The following is a 25,614-nucleotide window of genomic DNA, read 5'->3' as shown; positions in this document are numbered from 1 at the left end:
TTTACAGACAGAAAACTTGCAACTACAATAATATTTCGTATAGTGTGTTACGTAGTATATAAATAATTGTATTGCTTACTATATCTGTTTATAACATCTGCTTTATTTAATAATTATACAATATACTACGTTATTTTATGGAATATTACAGTGAATTAAAAACAAAGGTGTTGAATTTTATTGTTTTATAAAATTTTTATTGTTTTACTTTTCAAAAGAAAACAACGCATATATTTCGCTATAAACAACATATGAATTTATAAATATATGTATATCATTAATATTAATATTAAAAGAATTCATATAAATATATTATAAAATAAAAAAGAAGTGCCTGCTTTCTACATGTGTCGAATTTAAAATAGTTCACCGAATTCTTGGTGTTCTTATTTTCCTTCAACAACAGACCCACTGCGCACAATTTTGAAAAATTAACATTTTTATGTGAGTCCATTAAACATAAATTTATGCAAAAATCTATTGTGAGGCATTAATGCTGAGATATATTTTTAAAAAGCAGAAAACGTGAAAGTATTACCTATCAAATATACAGTGGACATCCAATATAAAAAATACCCAATTTGATGAAATTCTGCCATTGACTATACCTTAAAACAAGTTATAATTTCAATGATTTAACAAATACTATAAGCTATATACATATATATGGACGGGGATCTCGCGTTGAAATAACACCTAAAAAATAATGTGTTATAGAAAATAATGTACATTACACCAAAATTATAATATACATAGAACTATGAACTCATCTAGTTCATAGTTCACTTTTTCATTAAAGTAGTTTACAAACTACGAGTGCAAGAAAGAGAAGAAAAAAACTATATGCGTGAAGTATAAAAGAGAGAAGGAATGAAAAACAAAATGAAAAAAAATAATAGAGTTCATATAAAATATGTAAATGAACGCTATTAATATCAGACTTTATTAAAGATATATTTATATCCTTCCCACATACAAGATCCGTTTAAATTAATGGAGAGTGACAGGGGAAAATTATAACCTATATTCGTTTGTATTGTAAAGTATGATGACGTCATATTTAATATAAGATTTTAACAATATTATTTAAACCGTAATACTAAAAACAAATAAAAGAAATAAAATTTTACATTGTCGCAGTTTGAATGCCCTTAATAAAGGTTAATAATAATAATTAATAGCCGTTTTTGAAATGAAGTGATAAAGTTATATATTAAAGTCACATCCAATCTGTAAAAGCATTGATAACGATCTTGGATTTAGTAAAATACGATTAAAAATTTAAAACAAAGTACATATATAAATATTCGCAAACTTATTCAATTTGCATATTTTGGGAAGAAGTTAGTGATAAATACAAAATTTTCCCATATAAGTACTTATCTGAGCTGTCAGTTGATATGATAAGTGTATAAGCAACAATGGACTTACTTATAGAGCATAAGCACATTTTTTTAAGTTGGTACTGGTATGATTATATATTTATCGATAGATTAAAAATGTAATAGGAATATAATATATATTAGATATATACATATATTAGATATATATCAAAAAATTTGTTCATTAGGTATATTTTATTAAATCAACTATTAAAATTGAATAAGAAATGTCAAATTGCATTGCCCAGTGAAGTGATATGACTTTACTGGATTATGCTTAGTCCAAAAAATATCTAATATAAACATAACAAATTTTATTAACGATCAATAATAACTGAATAAAGTATTAGTGTTGCTGTTAAGCTAGACTTACTTTGTATAGGGAAAATAAATTTTTGTGTTTGTCCTTTATTTCTTTCTTTGTTATTCGAAAACCCTCTAAATTTTAATAAAGCTTCTTTGTCACCATACAAAGAAAGCGTAGCTTTATAGCAACACTAATACTTTATTCAAATATTAGACTTGTGAAAAGTAAAGAACAATATGTTAAAATATAATATTGTTCAACTTTTCCTAACCGCGAAAGCGGATTTGTAGAATAACATAGCATAGCTTCTTTGTAAAAAGCACCAGAATGGTCGCTTTACATGTAGTAAGTAAAACAATATGCATTACAAAATGTCTCTACAAAAAGAGTAGCTTTGAAAAGAAATAAAGAAATAGGCAAAACCCAAAAGTTAAACTTTCAATTCGCTGAACTTGTGTTTCTAAAAATAAAGCTGAAGTTTATAAGCTCGTTCTTATTTAAAAAGCACGGCAAGTGCGTTGGTTGTTGTCACTAATTAAATAAAAATAAGTGACAATAAAACCTGGAACTTGAGCATTGAAAGTTTGTGCAGCCTTGGCTTCTTGTGGATAAACACGATTAGTCATCGCTTCTAATTTGACAGGCACGAGTTCTAAGCCTGGCACTTGCAGTCCAAACAAATTATATACGGACTATAAGCTAATTAAATAATATTCGATTATTCCCAAAGACCACTGATGAAGAGTACTTGGTAATACTCGAAACAGCGTTGTATGGTCAGCCAAACTTCAATAAAATTAAAAATAAATTTTTGTGTTTGTCCTTTATTTCTTTCTTTGTTATTCGAAAACCCTTCCTAAAAAAAAGATCAATAATAACCTTATTAAAACTAAATGCTTATAAACATAATGAAAACAATCTGATTATTCAATTTATATAGCATATCCACGTGATTTATTTTAAATTTAAATCTTGAACATGTGATTCAAGGGGCACAACTGTGTGCCTCAATGGAGTAGTGATGCGAATACGCAACCTAGCCTCTTCAACAACCAACCTCACCTACACGCAAAGCCGGTATAACCTGTGAAAACTTTCTAGCTATAAAAATCTTCCAGGTTTGTGGTTGATCGTAAGGACAGCATCCTCGCATCGGAAAAAATACATCCGTTACGCAACCTTCTTTACAGCCAAGGTTCACACTGGACTGTAGTGGTAAATACGAAGAAGAAGGAATTTGGAACATTCTGACAAATGTTTTAATTCTATTTTTCAAATGTTTATGCACAAAAATGCATTCATTCGTCTGAACTGAATTTGAGATATTCGTTTGTGTTAAGATAGATTAAACAAATTAGACAGACAAACATTGGTATTTCGATTTGTGAAGAATATATTGTACATATGTACTTTATGCCGCATTTGATAACTCCATTGCTATGTTACCGATATTTCGGAAAACTTAATATAGACCTTTACACTATGTATGACAATCTCATTTATTTTTTTTTTACAGATATTTTTATTGTTTATTATCTGAAACTTTAACACAATTTTTTACTTTAGCAAAACCTGGTTTTAATTTAGAAAGGCAAAGAACTTTCACATTAACATATATACACATTAATAAAATATTTCAAATAACTTAAGATTTTATTTTTTATTTTAATAAATTTGAATTCATAAATAAATTATTTATATAAATATTTATGTTCGTAAAACCAAAATATCTTTTACTTTAAATTGCGAATGACTTCTGTCATAAAATGGACTTAATATGTATTTTTAGCAGTGGTAATGAAATATATATATATTTTATATTTTATATGTATAATGTATTTATATATTACTAACAAAATTATTAGAATAAAAATAAAAAAAAGAAATATTCTAATAGAATTGTATATTTTGTTATTTAATGGAAATAGTTACTATAGCAATTTTATTAGAAAGCTACCTAATGGATATTTGAAAAAAACCGGATTTAATTAATACAAAAAATTAATATGCACTTTGACCACATTTGTTATCTATGAAGTGTAAATATTGAAATTAAAATAAGACACTAAAGTATATTTAAAATGAAATATACTCAGAAATAAATAACTAATTTAATCTAAATGTGTGGTAGTGACAAGTTACTTTATTAAAACTAAAGTATTAAGACAAGCAAGAACTGCAAGGCAGCTTTAAAATTTCTTCAAACTTGTACCCTCACATCTATGGTGATAAAAAGCTGGAAGATCCTTTTTTTGAATTAATTATTACAAATAAAGTAACACTCCTTTGGATACCAGGTCATGAGGGATTCGACGACCACAAAATAACTTACGAAGGTGGACGCACCCTTTTGTGGATTCTCAATCTCTTTGTAAGACTGCTTCAGTACTTAGCAACATAATATATAAGCTGTTCGATCTTGTCTAGCTTCAAAGGCCTAAGTCAGTCTAAAAAACCTATTCGAGTCAATAACAAAAATGACAGAATTCACAATCTAAACAGATTTAAATTGAGCTTGATAACTGGTTTCCTAAGTGAACATACTCCTGTTAACTACCTGACAAATTATTTTAGTTTCCAAAATGAGACAAAAGTGCACCAACACCTGCAGATTCTGTGAACTAAAAAGTGATATTTTTACTGATCGTATCTACTCGTAAAGTATTATTAATTAGATATTAAAAGTAATAAGTATTAAAAATACAAACCAATCTAATTTGCTAGTATCAGATAAAGCCTATTATATACAGGCAATATTCTAGAGATTTATCAAAACTTATTTGCAATATTCGAAACGCTAAAAACCATATATTTTCTACTGTATTCGTTTCGATTTGTTATAAAAATCTTAAGCATAAATAAATGTTTATTTATAATATCAATCAAAACTGGGTTTTAATACTTCATTCATTGAAGCTAAGGCATAATACCAAGTATGGAATGGAAGATAAATTCCTAATGCCTTTTTTTTATTCTGGACAAATGCTATTTGGTTTTAATTTTCGAAATAACCAGTTTAACCGAATCTAACGTGAACAGTGATTAATACACCTTACAACGCTTTTAAATTCTCACTTCTAGCATTATTTTGATTCCATGATAGTCGAGCGAAATTGCGGGACTCATTTCATGCCAATCGCTGAAGACAAACAAAGCAAACTTCTACTTGTTCTTTAAAACGATACTAGGTCTTTATATGGTTCAATCGTTGTAGGTGTTTTTGTGGGTACAGTAGCTTTATAAATGCTGTAAATTATTAAATTAGCAATTAAATTAACATCCAATTTAACAATTAGAACTACTTTGAACAACTACTATGTACGTTTTATTTTATTAGCTTCGCTGAAACTTTAATACACATCACAAAAAAAACCATATTTAAAATCAATAATTCACCATTTATCTATTAAATATTGATTTTGTTTAACATATATTTAAGTGCAATACATTTATAAGCAACAGTTCACTTGGGTGCTCAATAATGCAAAAATAATAGTCCCTATACAAAGTTTTATAGATGAATTTCAAAATGGAATAGTTTAAATGTGACTATATTTATATTAATTATATTATTACAATAAACAATTATAATTATTATAATTGTATATAAACAAATAAATATACTTGTATTCTGTATCCCGAATTTACACAATAGTTTATAAAAAAACACTGAAAGTCTAATCTAAATATTATTTAGCATAAATGCTGTCGGGATTCGACAACTCACAATACTAGGGCATCTTAGAAAACGGTCAAATAAATGTCTGGGATGAAAACATATTACTCAAAATCTAATGTCTTTTATATTAGACATATCTGCTTTACAACGGCACTTTTTAAAGTCTTTTTTTTTTTTTTTGTAAAATCTTAATTTTATTATATCTATTTTGGAGCAGTGCCTTAAAAATAATAATAATAAAACTATTAATTAGCATCGATAAATTGAAAAAATGCATTAAATTATTAAAATGGAAGTAGGACATCAGAAATTGGCAACAGTACCATAAAATTTCTACCTCGGAGGTAGAACAACCAGAAACAGGGCACAGAAGTGTGGACTGCATTTCAACGTCTTTATAGAAAGACAGATAGACATATATGTAGAAGTACAAACTTGGGTATATAAATTCGTCTCATATATGTGTGATTTATGTTGTATTCAAAGTATCTTACTACCTTGACAAATTTGATATATCATATTTTCACAATTGTTTGTATTGAAGTGTATAAAAAAAGTACCCCTAACATACTTTTTTATTTTATTTAAAAATAAATATTTATAGTTCATTAAACTACAGAGAAGCAAAAAAAAAGTATATTTTAAACAGGCTTTGGCTTTTTCCGTTGTTAGTTTTTGCTTATTAAAATTTTGTCATAACATTTTTAAAACATTTAGAGTGAAAAAACTAGTTTTGTGATGAGATATTTTAGATTTGTTTATAAAAAATAGCTATATAGTTTTTTTTTAATTAAACTATAGGGAATGCATAAAAATCATTAATTTTTTACATTTTTCTGGATAGAATTTAACAAAAAAAAAAAAACCATAAATACTATAATACTCTGTTGTTATAAAAAAACAAAAACAATAACTAAAAATTAAATTATTGTTTAATTATTTTAATTATTATTTCAAATTTTTAAATATTTTTCGATCGTAACAATATTATGGAAATCAGCATTTTATACTTCGTTCACTATTCACCCAGTTTTATTTTAATTATTATTGTTTTATTTTATGTACCGTAGACAATAAAACAGATTTCTACAAAAACAAAATTATAAACTATAATTTTTATTTTTATTTGTAGTTTTTTATTAAAAATCTTCACTGAAAACAAATCGAAGCCCGATTTTTGCTTGCAGACGAACGCTTTGCAAATTCGCGTGCCAAATCGCTACTGATGCCAACCGTAGACACCAGCAACGAAATGAACTCCCACAGAATAAGTCGACGTAGCAGCCATCGTCAGCGTCGTCTGGGGCGAAGCAAGTTGGATGCAGAGTACTACTAAAGGCGGCGTGAGCACAACGAACTGAGAGCGAAGACCGGTACAGAAACGCATACAGAAACTCATATGAACACAAACTCATAGTAAAAAATCTTTTGTCTGAAACGCGTTCAGGGTATTCACTGCTGACTCATTCGCTTGAGCAAAAAGATACACATATGCCAAATGGGATATGTATATGGGATTTCTGGAACGCATCTCCAGCAACAGCTCAGCTGAGTTAAGCACGAAATGCTGCTGATTCGTTCAAAACTTAAGTAGACCCTTAAGAGCAGCATAAGCAACACTTCTGAGTTGGTGAAAATTCAAGGTAATTTGTTGCAGTTTTGTTTTGGCTTAACACGTAACAACATTTGAAAAAAAAAAAAACAAATAAAAAAAATTATTTAAAAATAAAATTTGTTTACGTGCAGTAAACAAATTGCAAAAAAACCAATCCAAGACCCGCAACTGGCGCACGTAATCTGTGGCAAATGTGGGCGGCATTTGTAGTTTTTCCAAAAATTAAATCAACTTCCGCAATGGCTTTCGATTTTCCACTCGTACGACACCAACAACTACCGGGCAAAATTGCATTAAGTCACACTTGCAACATGCAACGACGCAGTCAACATTCGAATACATAATATTTTGCACATCAAGGAAGTGCAACCGATATATTACTCAACCGAGCGAACACAAAGAACAACGGAGCAGCACATGCCTTTGTGCCACTACAGACTTTTTCAGTACAACTTTTGTTTATTTATTTAATTATTTATATACATTTCATACTTCAATAATACAAATTTAAATTAATTGAAAAAAAAAATGTTTGCTCATCATTTTATCTGACCACAGATCACAAAATTCTAACAATATTTTTTATTAAATTAGCATTTAACCAGCCATTACGCACTTCCAGGAAACCGGAAACAATTATCTTAAAGAGATTCTTTGGTTGGTCCGGTATAGAATATCATTATGTACACTTCAATGTAGCAGGTTTGATAGTCACGGTACTAACAAGTATTGCATGAAATGGTAATGGAGCTTGGACTACGTCTTCATACATCAACACTTACCTTATGAACGAATAATGTACTCATTAACAGCAGTACCGCCGTTCAGAAATCAAATCGGACACCAATCAAGTAAATGCATATCACTCAAGTGATATCACTATCACACTATCAAAATGATAATCGATAAGCTCAAACATCAGATTTAACTTTTGTAAACATCTATATGACTTCCTTCATAAAGCAAATTATTACACACCTAATACTATAGGTGTATATATATATATATACATAATCTAAGGTATGTAATCTGAGATTTAAATAAACTATTACTACTTTGATTTAAATAATTTGATTTAAATAATTTAACTATCAAACGCTTGATAAATGTAAGAGTCAACGGTCTGGTAGCTCAGCTTGTATTAATTAAGTAATGTTTGAAATTTATTGCTTTATTTCTAAAACTGAATATTAAAAATTTTTATTTCATAGGTTTTTGAACAGTATTGAATTACAACAACAAACATTTTTTTTAACATTCTAATTAATTAAATTTTTGGGCTGACTATGCAGCTATGTCGAGTATTAACGAATATCTATAATCAGTGGACTTTGGTAATATTTCTGAGAACTAAATCGAGATCTAATAATATTCTAAACTGCAGGCACCACAGTTTAAACCCATATCCTGCCAAATTTGAAGCGCAGAGTCAAAACAGTGCATGACTTATGTTGTTTTAATTTGGAAGTTATAGCAATTTGTTAATCAATAATATTATTGAACATTAATCACTAAAAAATTGACTTGTTGTGCTATATAACTAAATAGAAAATATTTCTCCACAGTTATACAATAATTAAATTAACTACTGTAAGCTTTTTTAGAGGCGTTATCTTAATGCATATTTCATACTTTCTTAATGTAAAGCTCCTTGTCTTATTCTATCATGGATTTAAGCGAGTTAAAAAACCGGACATATGTTTTGTTCATTATTTCTTATACAAAAGCTTAATTGCAATATTTTTTTAGTTTAAAAATTATATACCCAATTGGTTAGGTTAGATTATACCGGTTAACCATAGTGGCTCCACTTAGGTCTATTGGTCTATTGTGTTACCGTATATAGAGTAAACTCTGGGTTTAACACTACTTAAAACCTTTGGCAAAACTTAGAATGCTGTTTAGTAGGAGGACTTGTAATTGACCAAGATGCTCAAGAATGAGGGCACCTAAAGTGTTAAGTCGCCGCCGTGTATAAGCTGGGCAAAGACCACATATTTCTAAAGAACCCTGGTGATAAATATTTCACAATATTCCCAAATATTCGAAAAAGATCTTCTATTCCAAAAAGTATGTACTGATGATAACGCTGTGCGACTTTTAGTCCTAGTTTTTGATTTATCAATGATTTTAATTTAATTTCAGGCTGCTGTACTCAAATTTGCCGGCTAAAACTAAGGTTTAGAAAGAGTTAACAATTGACCAAAAGTTGTTTTCGATTCTCACAAATATTCATTATTATTGATTTATTATTTAAATTAATTATCGTATATATTGTATTAAACTACCAGTGCAAAGAATCGATATTTTTGATGAACCCGAAAAACAATGACGATTTCATTCCTAGTCTGGGAGCAAACTACCATACATATGTTTAACTAATTAATTGGAAATCAATTTAACTTACTCCTACAATACCTACAATATCACCTTTCTTTATTCAAAGTTATTAACCTTAATTATATAAAATGAAGTTTTTTCCTCTTTACTCCTAACAAGAGTTATAGTTCTATTCCCTTTTAAAAATTGTTGAAGCTTTGAACTTTCGATGTGTACTAATATATATTTTGTTTACTTTGCTATATACTAGTATAATAAATAAAAAATTGGTATAATGACAGTTGTTTGTAATAAAAAAAAACTGATTGGTAATAATAATATAAAAACTGTTAGTGAACTACACTGGAGATATCACGAAATGAAACTTTAAATGGAAACTTTTCAAAACTCTATCGAATCCGTTCGAGAATTACTTATAATATTTATAAATATATTTTCTTTCTTTTAATTATAAAGAGGTAGTTAGAACATGCATTATAGAAATATATAATCAGAACTCATATTATAAATGACATTTATAGTTTTTTATATACAACAAAAGTATAAAAAAAAAACAAAATGATCACGTATAGAAAAGCTAGATCTTATATTATACATCATTTAATCATTTAATTAAAAAAACGGAATAAATAATTTTTTTTAAATATATTTTTTGTGATGTATACAATAGATAAATATAGGAAGCAATAATTATATATTTATATATATTTTTATATACATATACCGTAAATATATGTAACATTAAAATAATTTTAATGTGAACGTTCTATTTTATAAATATTTCTGCTAAATAAGATCGTTTAATGAACTTCGGTACAATGCTTTCAAATTATAAATTTTCTATTTTAAATAAAAACGTGATTTTTTGAATCAAATGAGTCTTTCTTTTTGATATTTTATTTTCGAATGAATTATTTCTGCTCACATCATCCATAATTTGGTCTTTACTCAATTAGTGACTGAGCAGCAAAAATGCAATAAAATTTATGCTTAGATTTCTCCAATTAGATACCTTAATATATAAAAACATTTATTAATTTTAAAATAAAAAATTAATATTACTGCACACACACATATATTATAAACCAATTAGAACTTAACACTAATTAAAGTTGTCACATTATGAACTCTATTAGACCTTAACTGACTTAGAAAATATAGTATATAAGTTCCCTTACCAAAACTATTTGTTGCTCAAATAAATTGGATAATATCTTTATTGATAATTGAAATACTATTTAGAACAGGTAAACCGAAAGGATATATTATCATTTTGGTAAATCTCGGACAGTGACAGAGTAGATCAGTACATTTATCTTCCTTCCCTGACTAGGAAAATTTAGAAAATATGTATTGCTTTAAATAAAAAAAATATGCTTATGACAGAGAATGTAGTTCAGTCATTTATCACATATATAATTGGAATGGTTTTTTAAAACACACTAACAGATATTGCAAAAAAAATTGTTAGATCGATATTTGACATAGCGCATTATTAATGTATCCATGTTCACAACATGGCTATGTCATTAATTATTTATTCCTTTTAGATCCCATAAAATTGTATCTTAAGAATGTAGGAAACTAATACAAGACCCAGTATAATAGTCAATGGATTTAAAATCCATGTAATGGATGGAAATTCTTTGAATAAGTTTATTGGTCATTTGTTCCCATTAGATCTCATAAAATTGTACCGTAAGAATGTAGGAAACTAATACAAGACCCAGTATAATAGTTAATGGATTCAAAATCCATGTAATGGATGGAAACACTTTGAATAAGATTATTGGTCATTTGTTCCTATTAGATCTCATAAAATTTTATCTTAAGAATGTAGGAAACTAATACAAGACCCAGTATAATAGTTAATGGATTTAAAATCCATGTAATGGATGGAAACACTTTGAATAAGTTTATTGGACATTTGTTCCTATTAGATCTCATAAAATTGTACCTTAAGAATGTAGGAAACTAATACAAGACCCAGTATAATATTTAATGGATTTAAAATCCATGTAATGGATGGAAACACTTTGAATAAGTGTATTGGCTATTAGAAAATATATTATAGAAATATATTAAACTAAAATGAATATTTATCAACTTCAGGTGTTCTGGATACATATAATTTCGAAGTTCATGTACACAAAATGCAAAGTAGATAATCTCAAATTAATAAAAATGTTTTTTTGAAGAAGACACAGTCTTTCTTTGTAACTCGGCACATATCTATAACTACTTAAGTTTTAAAAATTTACTTTGACCACAGAAAGATAGATAATCATAAGTTTCGAAAAAGTTTTCTGAAAATCTGGGTCAAGTTTGTTTGTTCCCTTAGGTGACTTTATAAACAAATTTTTCAGTATTACCGATTTTATTTTACTTTTGACTTAGCAATGCAATTCTGAAACCTTGAAATAAAAAGTTTTAAATTACAAAATTATGTAAGACAAATGTAAAGCAAATTCCTCATAGGCAAATATGTACTTTCTTTTCAAGGGCGAAAAGTGTAAATTACTACATGTCACGTCAACAAAGGAAAGTAAAAGTTTTCACTGGCATGTCAAATGAGATATTTTAAAGGAATTTCATATTTTATTGAATAATTTTAAATATTTACACATCCATTTAGTGACTTAATACACTAAATGGATGACAAATTTACATTTTTTCGAAAAGGTGAAATAATAATCTAAATTATTGTATGAAATTCCACAAAACATCACAGTCAATCTCAATTGAATAAGGTTATATATCATTTACTTCATATAGAATTGAAAAATTTGACAATTCATTATATTTTCCCTAACGAATAGGTCAAAATTTTTAAAAGCTTTCTATGACAAAGATTCTTAAAAAAAACAAAAACGCACTATCATATAAGACACTGTATCGTCTTGCCTAAAATAGTTCCTTTTTTAAGTTCATAAATTGGAAGGATAATATATATATATAGAATACTTTTTAATAATAAAATAGGAAAAATGTAATTCACTTACATTTCACTTACGTTCACTTACTTTTCGATTGGTAAGTCAGGGGTAACTTATTCAATGGAGATTCACTTTTAGTGCAATTTTTATTTCGAATTTCAATGTGTACTGACACTAGTACAAAAGTGTTAGAAAACTCTAAAAATGTTCGATTAGGCAACAAAATTTTAGAGATCGAGAGTATATATAGATCGAATCGAGATTCACCAATCGAAAACGCCATTACTAAAGATAATAAGTAGGTTAGATTTATAACATACAAATACGTTAAAAACTGAACAGAATACGGATAAAAACGTATTTTTTTTTTGTTGGAATAATAACCGGAACCGAGCCGGTAAATGTTTATATTTATGTATATACTTATATATACGTTTAATACGTTTAATATATAAGTACATTTATAAATGTACTTGTAATATATACTTAAAATTTATAAAAATCGGCAATAGTTAAGACAAATAGTAAGACCTTTAGGAAATTCAAATATAAGCGATTAGTGGATACTGGTGATACTGTCCTCTAAGAAAGATGATATATTATAAGTAAGATTATAATTGACAATACAAGCACATTTTATATATTTTTAAAACTCTCTATGTTATCCCGGAACATCAATCTATTGTATATCCCGGTTCAAGAAGATGAACCGAAAAAGTAGTTTGTTTTGTTGGAACGCAAACAAGACAAGCCGAAACTCTATTTAAAATTTAAAAATCAAAAGGATTAATAACAGTAAAACCTTACGAAATTTAAGTATTTCCTAAAATTAAATCTAATAGGAAATTTCAATATAAACAATTAATACATGTTAATACGCTCTCAAGAAGATGGAGACCTAATAATGCAGACTATTAGTGACAATATAAAAATGGGTTTTTATTTCATTAAAACCAGATACCAATCTATTGTTTCAATAAAGCTGGCGTTATTAGATGTATTCGACAAAATTGCATATATATTGATAGCTCATACATTGACGGATATATTGGTTCATATTTAAAACTTTAACCCATCAGAAGTCTTGGAGTGTTTAGATTGTCAAACATTTAAAAAAAAAGTGTTATAAATTCCTTAAGCCAATTAAACATTATAAATTTAAAGAATAATTAACAATTCTCATATATTTTATTACTTTTCGTTTAAATTAAATTTAACATATATTGGCTGATAAAATGATTTCTGTTTCAAAAACTGATTACTGTTTCAAAAACATGAAACATGTTTAAAAATAAGTATTTGATGCTTTGTGATTAATTGGTTTTTAAATAAACCAACAGTCCTTAAGAATTGTTATAATTAATCGGTTTTAGTTTTTATTTGCTTAAGACTTAAACAAATTAACACACATTAATGCAATTTTATGCAAAACAAAATTGATAATTTTTTAAAATTCATTGATAACAGCAACAAAATTCTTATAAAATTATATAATTTATATTGTTGTATTTTTTAAATAAAAATTTGTAATAAAATTATCAATTTCTCTTCAGTAAAATATGTGTTAAATAAAAATTTTGTTTCCTCATTCCAAATTGTATGTATGACAAAAAAGTTTGAAATTGATAACATGTCATGAACCTTTTGCAATATTTTAAAACATAAAAATCGAGACCAGAACAGCTCTGACGAATAATCAAAGATGACACACATGTTTTCTGAATTCTTAGTGTTATTTGGAATAAAAGCTAATATGTTGGTTGCAGATAACATATGTTTTGTTGAAGTCATTTGTTGAATATTGATTTAATTTATTAATGAAGACATCAAGAAGATTTTTCTTAGAACCCTACAGCAAATCGAAAATTATGAAGAAATTGAACTACCTCCTAAAACGATAAATTAGGTTAATAATTTATTGAAGTATTAGAAGTCATTTTTCTACTATACCTGCATTTAAATGGTACATTCAGAATCCACGTCCAAGAGCAGGATCTCACTTTGTATAAGAAAAATTCTAATAATGCACTATACCAATTTAATCTGGTAACAAGAATGTACTTAGATTGCAAAAAAAAAATGATTATCGATTTTTTATGTAACTCAAATTAATCAGCTTTGAATGAACGGGATTATATTGAGATATATGATCGAAGATGGACGTCGCTGGTACTAACAACTAATAGGCAACCAGGGACAGAAGCAGATGGAGAAAACTCATTGATACGGTTAATCCCTAAAACAGGCTCTTATTAGTGAAAATAATGATTTTAGCAACTTTTCAATGTCAAAATTATAAATTTTCAGAGCTGATATATATTAACATTAGATGGTAATTAATTAACAGAAATATAAAAATCACATGATGGAACTTAAAGATGAAAATCATTTAAAGGAAATTAAATATTTATACATATAAATGATGAGTGATATGTATTTGAAAATTGTTATTGACAGAGTTAATGGTTCTAGAGATTCTAAGATTGATTTTATTAAAATCATTATATCCATGAAGTATTGAAGATTAGTCCGGTGCATCATTACGGCAATATTTTTGGAGAATGACTCTTTAACTTCAAGTTAACTATTAAAGCAGCTATTAAAGCGATGTTGCTTTAACTGTAAGAATATAGGTTTTTTTATAATTTCGGTAAACTTAGATTAAATTAAATTTGCTAACATTAAAAATCAAAAAACTATATTTTGATTTAAGCAATTGAAACGTAACAAAGATTACGGTTCAAGATACTACCGGGTGTACGTCGTGGCGCTACTCGTCCCCTAACCTTATCATATTTATTGAATTATAGATTGTAGATAGACAATATCTATCTATATAGAACATAAATTCAAGCAGCGGGTAAGTGAAATCATGGAGATGCCCGTATTTCAAAAAGACCAAATCCTTTTCACTCTTCCCAATAAGAACTACAATGATCTTATCTTCTATATTTAAGTAAAGGTTACTGCGGCCGAAAACAAAATGCCTGTTACTCCTTCCAACAGAAACTCCTCGAGCGTTATCTTCTGCGTCAAAGTTTCATTCAACATTTCTTTCCTTTAAACTTAAGTTTATGGTGTGTTCCTTTCGTTTTCTTGTTGTCAGTGCCTTAACAACAAGAACCAAAGTTGATCTTCTCAATTTGGATGTACCGAACTCATTAATTTCAATTAATTAAAATGTTTTTAAACAAGAATATAATGAGAAGTATATCAAAACCAATGCAACTAATATAAATATTAAGTCAATATTCATTTCTAATGTGAAATACAGCAATAAGATGATTATTAGTATTATCACATTATTGTATAAACATATTTTTAATATGATTATACAAGTGATATAACATATTGGATTGATTATGCACATTTAACAGATTTGTTATTCTAAAAATAAAAGACAATATTATTGCATTAAAGTATCAAATAACTGAAACTATATATATATAATATTACGAGTACATAAATATGCTAGATTGTTATCTTTAAATAAATATTAAAACTGAAATGAGCAGACAAAGAAAAAATGCGATGTGAAGAATTTAGCAACCAACAAAAGAGATTAATTGTTGAGTTAATACGAATTTCCTTCAGGATTTTAATTTGCATAAAGCGTTAAGCTTATTTGCTAAGGCTGATCCACGCGGAGCATTTGTGACAGTGCATTCACATTCGTGTAATGGACTTTTCGTTAGCCACTCCTTTAAGGCAGCGCCTTAATGTAAGCAGCACGTAAAAAATTCTTCTTCATTCTACAATACGTTCAGTTTTTTTGTTTTTAAATTAATAGTCTAACTGAAACAACTGTGTAATACACATATGGTTATGGCAAAAACAGACCCCACATTTCTCAGAAATTAAATTTATAGTTTCATGTTTCAGAAATCTCAGCAACTTGGAAGTTGACGCATCATTCGATATATTAATAAACAATTCTACTACTTCTTTAAGCTCTTTATATTGTCCTATGGAAATATATGAAATTTAGATATTTATAAAATTCCAACTTATTTAAGTAAAAAATATAAAATAAATGTTTGTTTTTGTCGCATCAACAAAAACATCAATTTCACAGATTTTTTACAATACGCCGATCTGAATGTTCTCACTTACCTCACTTGGTGACATTGATGACATGCTTACGGTACTCGTTGTAGGGAATGTTCAAAATTTTTCCTTCAATACTGAAATATTTTCACAATTTTGTTTTCTATTAAATTTTATTTTCAGCCGTTTGGCTTACACTTTTCTTAACTTTATAATTCTAAATTGACGTTTAGTTTTGTGCGTGAAAGAGAAAGCACAACAGCTGATATGAAAATATTCTCTAAATTTTATTGTAGACTTCTGGTCAGTGTTGTAAAACGAAACCTATAAAAATATAACGTAAGCACCTTGCGCACTTTGCTAACAATATCGTAACACGAATTTATAAATTATTTTAACATTTTTATTTCCTTTATAATTAATTTTGATATGTTATTGTTTAAAAATTACAGGTTTAAATGCAGTTTTTTTTATATTTAAATTATTTATTTGATATATTATAAACTGTTAACTTGAGAAGTAGGCTATATTGACGTAAAATGTATAAGAAAAAGCTAATTAAAATAAATGAATTCACCAAATATCACCAAAACATTATAATAACACATCTACAATCTAAAATTAATATAACAAGATTAATAATATCTGTTTCTTACTGTATATCGTGTACACTGTACAATAGCGAATCATTTTGATATTTTTTTTATTTTGCTTATAAAGTAAATTTTGAATAATTTTTAAAAAATTTAAAAGCTTAGTTTTAAGTAATAAAATTTTCATAACAAATTTTTAGTAAAAGTGCTCAAGTGCACCTGCTCAAGTAGCTTCAACATAATAATAAGCTTATTATTATCCTATGAACAATGTATTTTATTAGCCATGGCATGCATTTCATAAAATAAACTTTACAAATGATTAATATTTTATAACAATAATAAAAAAATAAAATAATTTTAATTATTATTAACAAATTGTGGTTAGAAAAAATTTGTTAAAAAGACTTTTCTATCACACTTTTGGTGTGTGCTTCACTCCATCGATTTTACATTATTACATCTTCATTCATTTCAAGAACTTATATTAATTATAATCATCACATTGACAGCAGTAGTTTGGTAGCTTATATTGTAGTTAGTTAACCAATACACAAAAAGTATATGTATTTAATTACTAACTGCTTAGAACTCCAACGTATCTAAATATGTATCATAAAATCTTTCATTACCTCTTGCACCTAACGGATTTTCTTCTTTGACGAGAAATAAGAAAAGCAACAATTTTCACTCTAACTGTATTTTTATCAAACCATATCAAGAAAGGCATATTTGAAAGGCTACTTCAATGGTTACTCTTTATAAATAATACGTTATTTATAAATAATATTTCAATTATGTACTATTAATATAGTATAATATAAATAATATTGGAAGTATGTACAAAAATATTACAATACTTACCCTAGAATATTTATTGTTTAATGTATAACTATTGTACAGCTTTTGACATTTTATTTAAAATTCCTCAAATATCGTAAAAACTATTAGATAATAACCATTCGAGACTTTAAATTCATCGCGACCAAACGGAGATTTCATTTTTGCAAATCTACAATTTAACAACTAAATTAAAATAATATCGGAAGCCGCTTTTACAAACTTTTAATCTCACATTGTAAACGCACTATTAAAAACGTATTAATAATCTCATTATATTGTAATGGATTAAAAAGATTAAAATTGAAACATTTTAATACAATATATAATATTGTTTATTTATTTTTTCAAATTCCGTTTATTTATAATTGGTTGCGATTAGTTTAACAAGCAATTCAGACAATTAGTGAGGAATAAAAAACTTATAATTAATGTAATATTATGACAAAATATTTGTCAAGCAATATATGTTATGAAAAATTGAAATTGATTGATATATTAAATTAACTAGTTTTATCTCAAACGTATCGTTTTAAGTTGCTACATCATAACACACAGTGTTACGTTTTTACAATCTCGAAGATGTTTAAAATGCAACACTGAAACTTATCGATAAGTTATCCATATTTTTTTTCGTGGGTATGAAGCGCAAAAAATTAATTTGTTTATATTAAGAAATAAGCAAAAAAGGTTTTATTATTTTATGTTGTTTTGCTGCTACGGAAATTTAGAACGTCAATACACATATTATATTAGCAAACCAAAAAATAAAATACTAGGTTTATGCAACAATTACCTATATTGTTTATTTAAAAAATTTTTAACAATTTATGTACATAATAAAAAATGCTATAATTTGTGTTATTTTTGGATTAAAATATTTTTGGGATTAATAAAATTGTTTAAAGAAATATAAAAGGTATAATATATACATGAAATTATTATATTGATTAAATATTTTATAATTTACTATTGCTCGTTATCATATCGCGCACAATCTGCACTGCATGTTGTGATGTACCAGGAGCTGTGGTAACGCCATAACCACCATGTCCATAATTGTGTACAACTTTAAGAATGCTACCATCGGCACGTTTAATTTTTTCACCTTCAACTCGCACAATAGCGCGATGCGGACGCAAGCCAACACATTCACGAACAACTTCTGCACGCTTCAGGCTGGGTAGCATTTCGTAGCAGCGCTCTTTTATAGCCATTGAGTCATACTTGCAAAGGTTCATGTTGTAGCTATCGAATTGTCGACAACCGCCTAGTGTAACAGTCTCAAAGCCAGGTATTATATATGTGTCATAATCTCCATAAAACGCTGTTTTAATCCAAGGTGCACGCACTTTGAAAACTTGACCACGAATCGGAACTAATTGCTGATCATTGCATAGTTCTCTGGCACCTAGTCCAGTACAATTTACAACGACATCAAATTTCTCATTCAAGTCCGAAAATGAGTGTACGTGCTGGCGAACTACTTTACCTCCAGCTTCTAGAAATCTAGGGAAAAAAAACAATAATTAAATTTCCAATTATTGCTGTGATTATTCACAAAATTTCATAAATATTTTATTGTCATAATTAAGATTAGATATTGAAATCTCACATTTTTATGCATTTATGATGCCGTAAATTGCATAAATTATTTTCGATCTTTTCCCGTTTTCTTATTTTTATTATTTCATGTTAAAACTTTGGACTCGACAATTAATTTTAGAACTTTTACGCGTTTGCTAAGAAATCTATATTGTTTACTATTTGCTAGGGAAATCAAAATTTTATTATATCAAAAATATATTTTAAATTAACCATTAACCCCTAAATGGGGGTAAATATTTTTTGTGTTTGCTTTTATAATGAAAATTTTTTAATAAAATTACATTTTTTTTATTATTGTTAGATTTTTTTTACTATTAATATTAATATAGACTTCTTTTAATATTAATATTAAAATAACCTTTTTTTTATTATTAATATTAATATTTTAAACTAATATTATATTAATATTAATGTTTTTAAGAAGCTATAGAGTTCATCAATATGTATGATGTCGAATTTTAGAATATATCAACATTTTATTAATCTTACAAAAAATTTATTATTAATATATCTCTTCATTTATATAATTATGCTTTTCTAAAATTTTTTTTATATGTTTTTAGTTTAAACAATTTCTGATCTACTTGGTGATGAGGTAGTTAATCGAAAACATCTATGAAAGTTAAAGGCTAACGATGATCTACAAAGAGCAGTAACGGATCTACAAAAAGCAGTAACGAAATATGTAAACACTATATAATTCTGGAAAATGAAGACATTAACAGCGACAAAGAGTGAATGAATATTTAGTTACTTTGCTGCTGACCTGCTGCCTACATCTGGAATTATGAAAAGCATGTATGGAAATGTTAGTGGCACATTCGTGCAACAAAACATACTTCAGCTCAAATAATGGCGCATTGTAATAATAGGCATAAACGCTGCAAATCTAATGGAACACCAAAAAAGGTACAAGTTGGAAGTAGTCAGTGCATTGACCACGTCCAAAATTCATGTTGGACTGACCATTAATGTAAACCTAGGTTAATAAAAACCTGAAATGGTTTTAAAGGCGAACAGTTCGGCGAACAGATGTCAGTAAAAAAAGGGAGCTCAAAGACTTTTAATCTTATACTGCCCAACGATGGCCGAAATACAATACTTTTATACTTAAGAATCATATTAAGAATATTGCAGTGAATAAAAGGTCAATCCTTTTAGGAAACTGCGGCTATCTATCAGACCAATGACTCGCCTTCAGTACGGTCATTTCTCTGCTGTTTGTGAGTCGCCGATAGTCGGGCGGGGGGAAAGAAAAACTCCCTAGGGCAGGGTCTGTTCATATTCCAGGTTCCCAAGGCTAGGACTTGATAGCCTGGAGTACGAACAAACCTATTGCCCCAAACAAACCCCCTAAACTCACAGTGGAACAGCAATGCTGGCGAACTTGCTTGACGGGGTAGAGTCAAGCTTAATAGCGAACTCCGTAGCAGGTCTGGCCAACCTACGGTTTCAATTTGTCCTTCTCATGGGGCGCTCATGGGTGACCAACCTGCACTGTTTATTAAAATTTACTTTTTTTATGGATTTAAATACACTAAACTCTATGGACTGCACACCTTTAAATGTGCAAAATATGACTTTATAAAGCCAAAACTCATCACTGGCCGAGGGGGCACATGGTACCTTCGTTAGTGAACAAATAGACCACGACTTGTTGAAGGGGGCACCTGGTCCTCTACCCGACAAACCGGAAGAGATGAACATTCCACTTAGCCAGAAGTCGGCTGGAATGTCCATTACCTCGGAACAGGAGAGAGATCTTCTTGAGCCTGGTCCAACCAAAAAGACTCAAACAAGAGTGAAGCTATTCGGCTCTGGATACAAAAGGTTGAAGGCTTTACTTGCCAAGGGCATTCTGCTGGAAACAGCAAGGTCCTTGGCAGTAAAGCCGCCCACCGCAAGTAACGAAGGACAGGCAATACTAAAACGATCCCGATCGGACAGCTCTACACCAACATCGAGCTCCAAACCGACAAAGCGGATTGCATTACAGGGCAAAAAAGTTGATAACAAAACAAAAGTGCCTGCAACTGGTTTGTCGATTTTCAGCAGGATGAAGGAAGTAGAGACCTTACACGGGGCAAACCTGATCGCAGTAATGAGGTGGCAACGGTATCTGTGGGGCAGGCTAAACAGAGCGTTTCTTCCGAAGACTTCTGTACAAAGCCTACTCTAGCAGAGACTGTTCGCTCTAAGAAGATCGGTATACTACCGCACAATTTCCCAGAGAGCATTTGGTCCAATAAGGAAATTGGTAAGGTGCAGAAATGCATCCTCGACAAGATGTACGAAACTTGTAAACTGCTTCATTCCAAGTCCATCAGAATAACTTGAACTGAACGAACATCGTAATGCTCGAGGACTTTGACGCATCACTAACTAATGATATGTATTCTATTAAGGCTATATAAAATGTACTTTAACTTTAATTTAATTTAAAATTCAACAACATGTAACTAGTAATTAAAAGTACGTTTGAACTAAAACTAACTCGAAAGATTACAAAGAGTCTATACTTCATACAAATACCCAACTACTCGTATCAAGTAAAGGAAATACATATTATTAATAAGTATTGTAGAAATAAATTAATAACCGTACTTACTTTTTAGTGGCATATGGCAGAAACAGACGACTTTCGGTTAAACAAGTAGTGAAGAAGGAACCATATTTCCAATCACCATGACATAGTTTTAATTCCTCCTCAGTAGCTTGACGATAAATTGGTAATAGTTTTTCTATGAAATGATTCTAAAAATGTTTAAAAAATTAGTTTATTACTTTTATTTTCCAAATAAACATTAAATATAATCGATAAAGCAAAAAAAAAACTAGTTTGATTACTGCTTAATAGCGGTGATTAACGTTATCTGATTATAAAAAAAATCATTTACTATCAAAATAATATTTTTCTTATATACTCACACGCGTAATTTTTGGTGAAATGCTGGAGAAAATGTATCCTGATAATTGGCAAACACCAGCAAGTGGCGCTTCTTTCGAACGACGTATTTCATCCCAGTAGTTGAACGCATCTGTAATCCATTTTCTATTCAATAAGAATTAATTAAAACTCTTAAGAGATTAAGAGAATAACAGTTTATGTCAAATACTCACTGTGTTATGTCGACTGTCGGCCCCATAAAACTGGTGCTCGGACGAAATATGCCGGCAGCCACATAACTTGTGGTGTCTTCATTAAAATTATCCGCTATGATGGATACTTGTGCATTAGGATAGTGTTTTTGTAATTCCAAAGCTGTCGTAAGCCCAATTATGCCACTGCCCAAAACACCGAAATTCATTTTCTTGTCTTTGGTTTTAGAGAAACTTGAATTTATACGACTGCTCCGTATGACTTCTTTTCACCAACTGATCATTGAGAGCCCGTGCCAAGCATTTTAACACTGCATTTTTGATAAGAATTTCTCTAATATCTCTCCGCTGCCGACAATCTATTGTCGCTGAGGTGTTGAAGTGCTTATCACTTAATTTTCTATGTATTTAATAAATTATTGTGTACATTTAGTTTATTTGATTAAATTCTATCATTTTGCGGCTTTCACAAACTTTTGAGTGACTATGGTCAGCTGGTAAATTTTTAGAGATGTGATTTTATTGTAATAAGCATGAGTATCGATATTTACACACCCAACAGTCATTGTGGGTGGTGCGATTTTATTTTTAAAATAAAATTTTATTTTAATTTTAGGGCTATTAATTTTGGGTATTATCAAGAATTAGTCTATGTATTGTTTAGTAACATTTAATGTTTAGACATAGCTTACACGATCATTATATTCATTGTTTATTTAGAATCAAACAGTGATTGAATTGTATTTTATAGTTCTTGGAACGACACCTAATGCACTTGAGTACGATTTTAAGCAAAAACAATAATTGTAGTTTAGTCCTTACGAAGAAACCTAAGAGATGATACAGTTGAATAATATTAAAAATAATAAATAAAAATGAGAATTTAATGAAATTAAAATTATTAAATAAAATTTTATAATTTCAATGCATCAGCAATAAATATATAAATAAATGAATATTTTTTAATAAATATCTATAAATAAATACATATAATTAAATATAAATAAATAAATATAAATATATAAATAAATAAAATAATATATATATAAAAACAAAATAATATATTTCAATAAGTTCACAAAAAGCCTTTAAGTAACGAAAATACTGTTAACAGTAAGTGAACTCAAAACTTATATATATAATAACATTAAATATTAATATTAAAAGTATGTATTTTATTACCATAAAAAGATATTTAAAAAACAATGATATTTTATCCTAACAATTTACCTATAAAAAAAAATTTATTAAAATATTTTACTTTTTAAATATTAATTTATGCAAATAGTAACTCTTTTGCCGGTAGATATAACTCCAATTCTTGAAACGATTGCAATATATTAATGTTGTTGTTTTGCAGATGGAAAATAGGGGTTCAATAGCTGCCGTGCTTACTTAGCAACTAGTTCTTATTTTTGTGGATATCTGAAATAAATTTTGACTGTTCCTTAAAGACACAACAAGCAAACATCACACCTAGTCAGGAGTAAGACTAAAGAAAGGTGACAGCTTCGATGCTGAAGTAAACCAATTAGGAAGAAAATGATGATGGAATGTGTTTTCTCTATGTAAATTAATAAAACTTGGTGGCGAGAGAGTTTCAATCGCATAGTTGCATGATCCATCATGATATTCATCTAATATACAAACATCAGAGAGCATATAAAATTTACATATTTATTTAAATTTATATAAGAAAAGATACAATAAATATTTGTATAAGCATGTACTTAAAAAAAAAAATTAAATAATATAAATATATGTGGGATGGTATAGATTCAGTCTAGTGGGTATATAGGGTTAAGAAACTTTTTAACTCATTGGGGTGAACTCAGTTTTTAGTGCGCAATAATAAAAAATTTTGCAGTTTGGGCATATAAGTTGACAATCGCGTCTTCCGAATCCGGCCCTGTGCTTAGTTTCATTAACGAAGTAATAATGCGATATTATTCGACGGATGATTGCTACCAAACCGGACATTATCTTGTTTATCTGGAAGAGTTCCGTTTGGCTTCAGCACCAGTGAACTCAAGAAAAGTCTGCTCGTACAGTACTACTTGGGCTACTAACCGGACCACACGTTCGTAATTGAATCGGTTTGCAAATTATATAAACTCGTGGAAAAGATTAGAAAAATAAAAATAAAGTATTATTAACTTATACCAGAAGAGATGGGACAATTTATGATGAAAAACTATAGCATGTGTCTATACCCTGACTGAAATTATATATATGATATATTTTGTGGTGTATTGAAGGTTAAATTCTAAATTCTACTATAATTAATCAGTGATTTCTAGTAACTGAAATAGGTGCAATTATTAAATACGTTAATAAATAAATTTGCTATTAGTAGAAAAATGCATTTTTACGTCGGATACATTTTTTGGGTATAGCAGATGGCATATGGAACTGATGATTTTTTGTACATTTTCATGTACTAAATTTTAATGTTTATAAAAATTAAAATGTTATACATATAATAATTGTATTCTAAGGTTCAAAAAACAGAAAAAATCATTTACCGATCTGTAATAACAGAGTTATATAGGTAATAAAGGTGGCTCAATTATTGCAAAAACGTAATTTATCAAAAATTGAATGAAATTGCGAACAATTTAAAAATTAATAGACGTATTACTTTTTGCATAAAGTTGTATTTTTATATTTGCAACAAATATACATACATAGTCTAATATAAGTAAAAAAATTATTTGAAAACAATGAAAATATTTTCTTAAAAACTTGGTATGTGGGGTGGATGTTGCAGTGGGCGGAATGTCGCAAAACATTCTGACTTTAGGTGATATAATACAAGTGTTTTGTATTCCAAATTTTTTTTGCTACTACATTTTCTAAGTTATTTCTAAAAATTTAGAAGTTCAAGATTTTTGCGACTAAATTTGAAGGGGTTGTGGATTAGTCCCAAAATACATTCAAAAGAAAGTCCATCTCGAAAACTATTTTTTCGGAAAATTTCATTTTAATGTCTTTACTGTTTCAGAAAATACCTAATTTTTACATTCTGATTTTAGTTCTAGCATATTGTAATACGCTAATATTTGTCAATTTTGACGACTATGGAAATTGTATCCCAAAATTTAATCGAACAATGCGATGTTCAGGGAGATGCTAAGTCCCTCAATATGAGGAGGCAGTTTTTTTCAT

General features: G+C 28.3%; 2 protein-coding genes and 1 long non-coding RNA gene across 3 annotated transcripts in view; 1 reads left to right on the top strand and 2 right to left on the bottom strand.

Moving 5' to 3' along the window:
• The window catches only part of LOC119685877 (ubiquitin-conjugating enzyme E2 W-like), a 37,296-nt gene extending 20,577 nt beyond the window's left edge, over positions 1 to 16,719 (bottom strand). Inside the window, exon 1 of the mRNA XM_038100277.1 lies at positions 16,373 to 16,719. Within this exon, the coding sequence (XP_037956205.1) occupies positions 16,373 to 16,396 (24 nt within the window). The 5' untranslated portion in view covers positions 16,397 to 16,719. The remainder of the gene's footprint in view (positions 1 to 16,372) is intronic.
• Positions 16,720 to 18,639: 1,920 nt separating this feature from the next.
• Positions 18,640 to 23,064, bottom strand: LOC119685875 (D-aspartate oxidase-like). The gene is made up of 4 exons (XM_038100275.1): positions 22,468 to 23,064; positions 22,276 to 22,399; positions 21,956 to 22,101; positions 18,640 to 19,248 (listed from the first exon to the last, which is right to left on the bottom strand). The coding sequence occupies exons 1-4, from the start codon at positions 22,653 to 22,655 to the stop codon at positions 18,699 to 18,701; spliced, it is 1,008 nt and encodes a 335-aa protein (XP_037956203.1). The 5' UTR covers positions 22,656 to 23,064; the 3' UTR covers positions 18,640 to 18,698.
• LOC119685876 lies at positions 20,265 to 24,157 on the top strand. The gene is made up of 3 exons (XR_005252833.1): positions 20,265 to 21,896; positions 21,963 to 22,076; positions 23,807 to 24,157. It is a non-coding gene; the product is annotated as an uncharacterized LOC119685876 (long non-coding RNA).
• Positions 24,158 to 25,614: the final 1,457 nt, after the last annotated feature.

This window comes from Teleopsis dalmanni, chromosome 2 (genome assembly GCF_002237135.1).
Source record: "Teleopsis dalmanni isolate 2A chromosome 2, ASM223713v2, whole genome shotgun sequence".
NCBI classification, from domain to species: Eukaryota; Metazoa; Arthropoda; class Insecta; order Diptera; family Diopsidae; genus Teleopsis; species Teleopsis dalmanni.
The sequence above is the reverse complement of the archived record's forward strand: the minus strand, read 5'-3'. Positions and strand labels throughout refer to the sequence as shown.

Excerpts from the sequence above, each read along its gene's own strand:
- LOC119685875 (XM_038100275.1), bottom strand. The coding sequence starts at position 22,655 with ATGAATTTCGGTGTTTTGGGCAGTGGCATAATTGGGCTTACGACAGCT. Across the intron at positions 22,400-22,467 it reads CCGACAGTCGACATAACACA|AAAATGGATTACAGATGCGT; the intron begins GTGAGTATTTGA and ends CTTATTGAATAG. Across the intron at positions 19,249-21,955 it reads CTGCCATATGCCACTAAAAA|ATTTCTAGAAGCTGGAGGTA; the intron begins GTAAGTACGGTT and ends TTTTTTCCCTAG.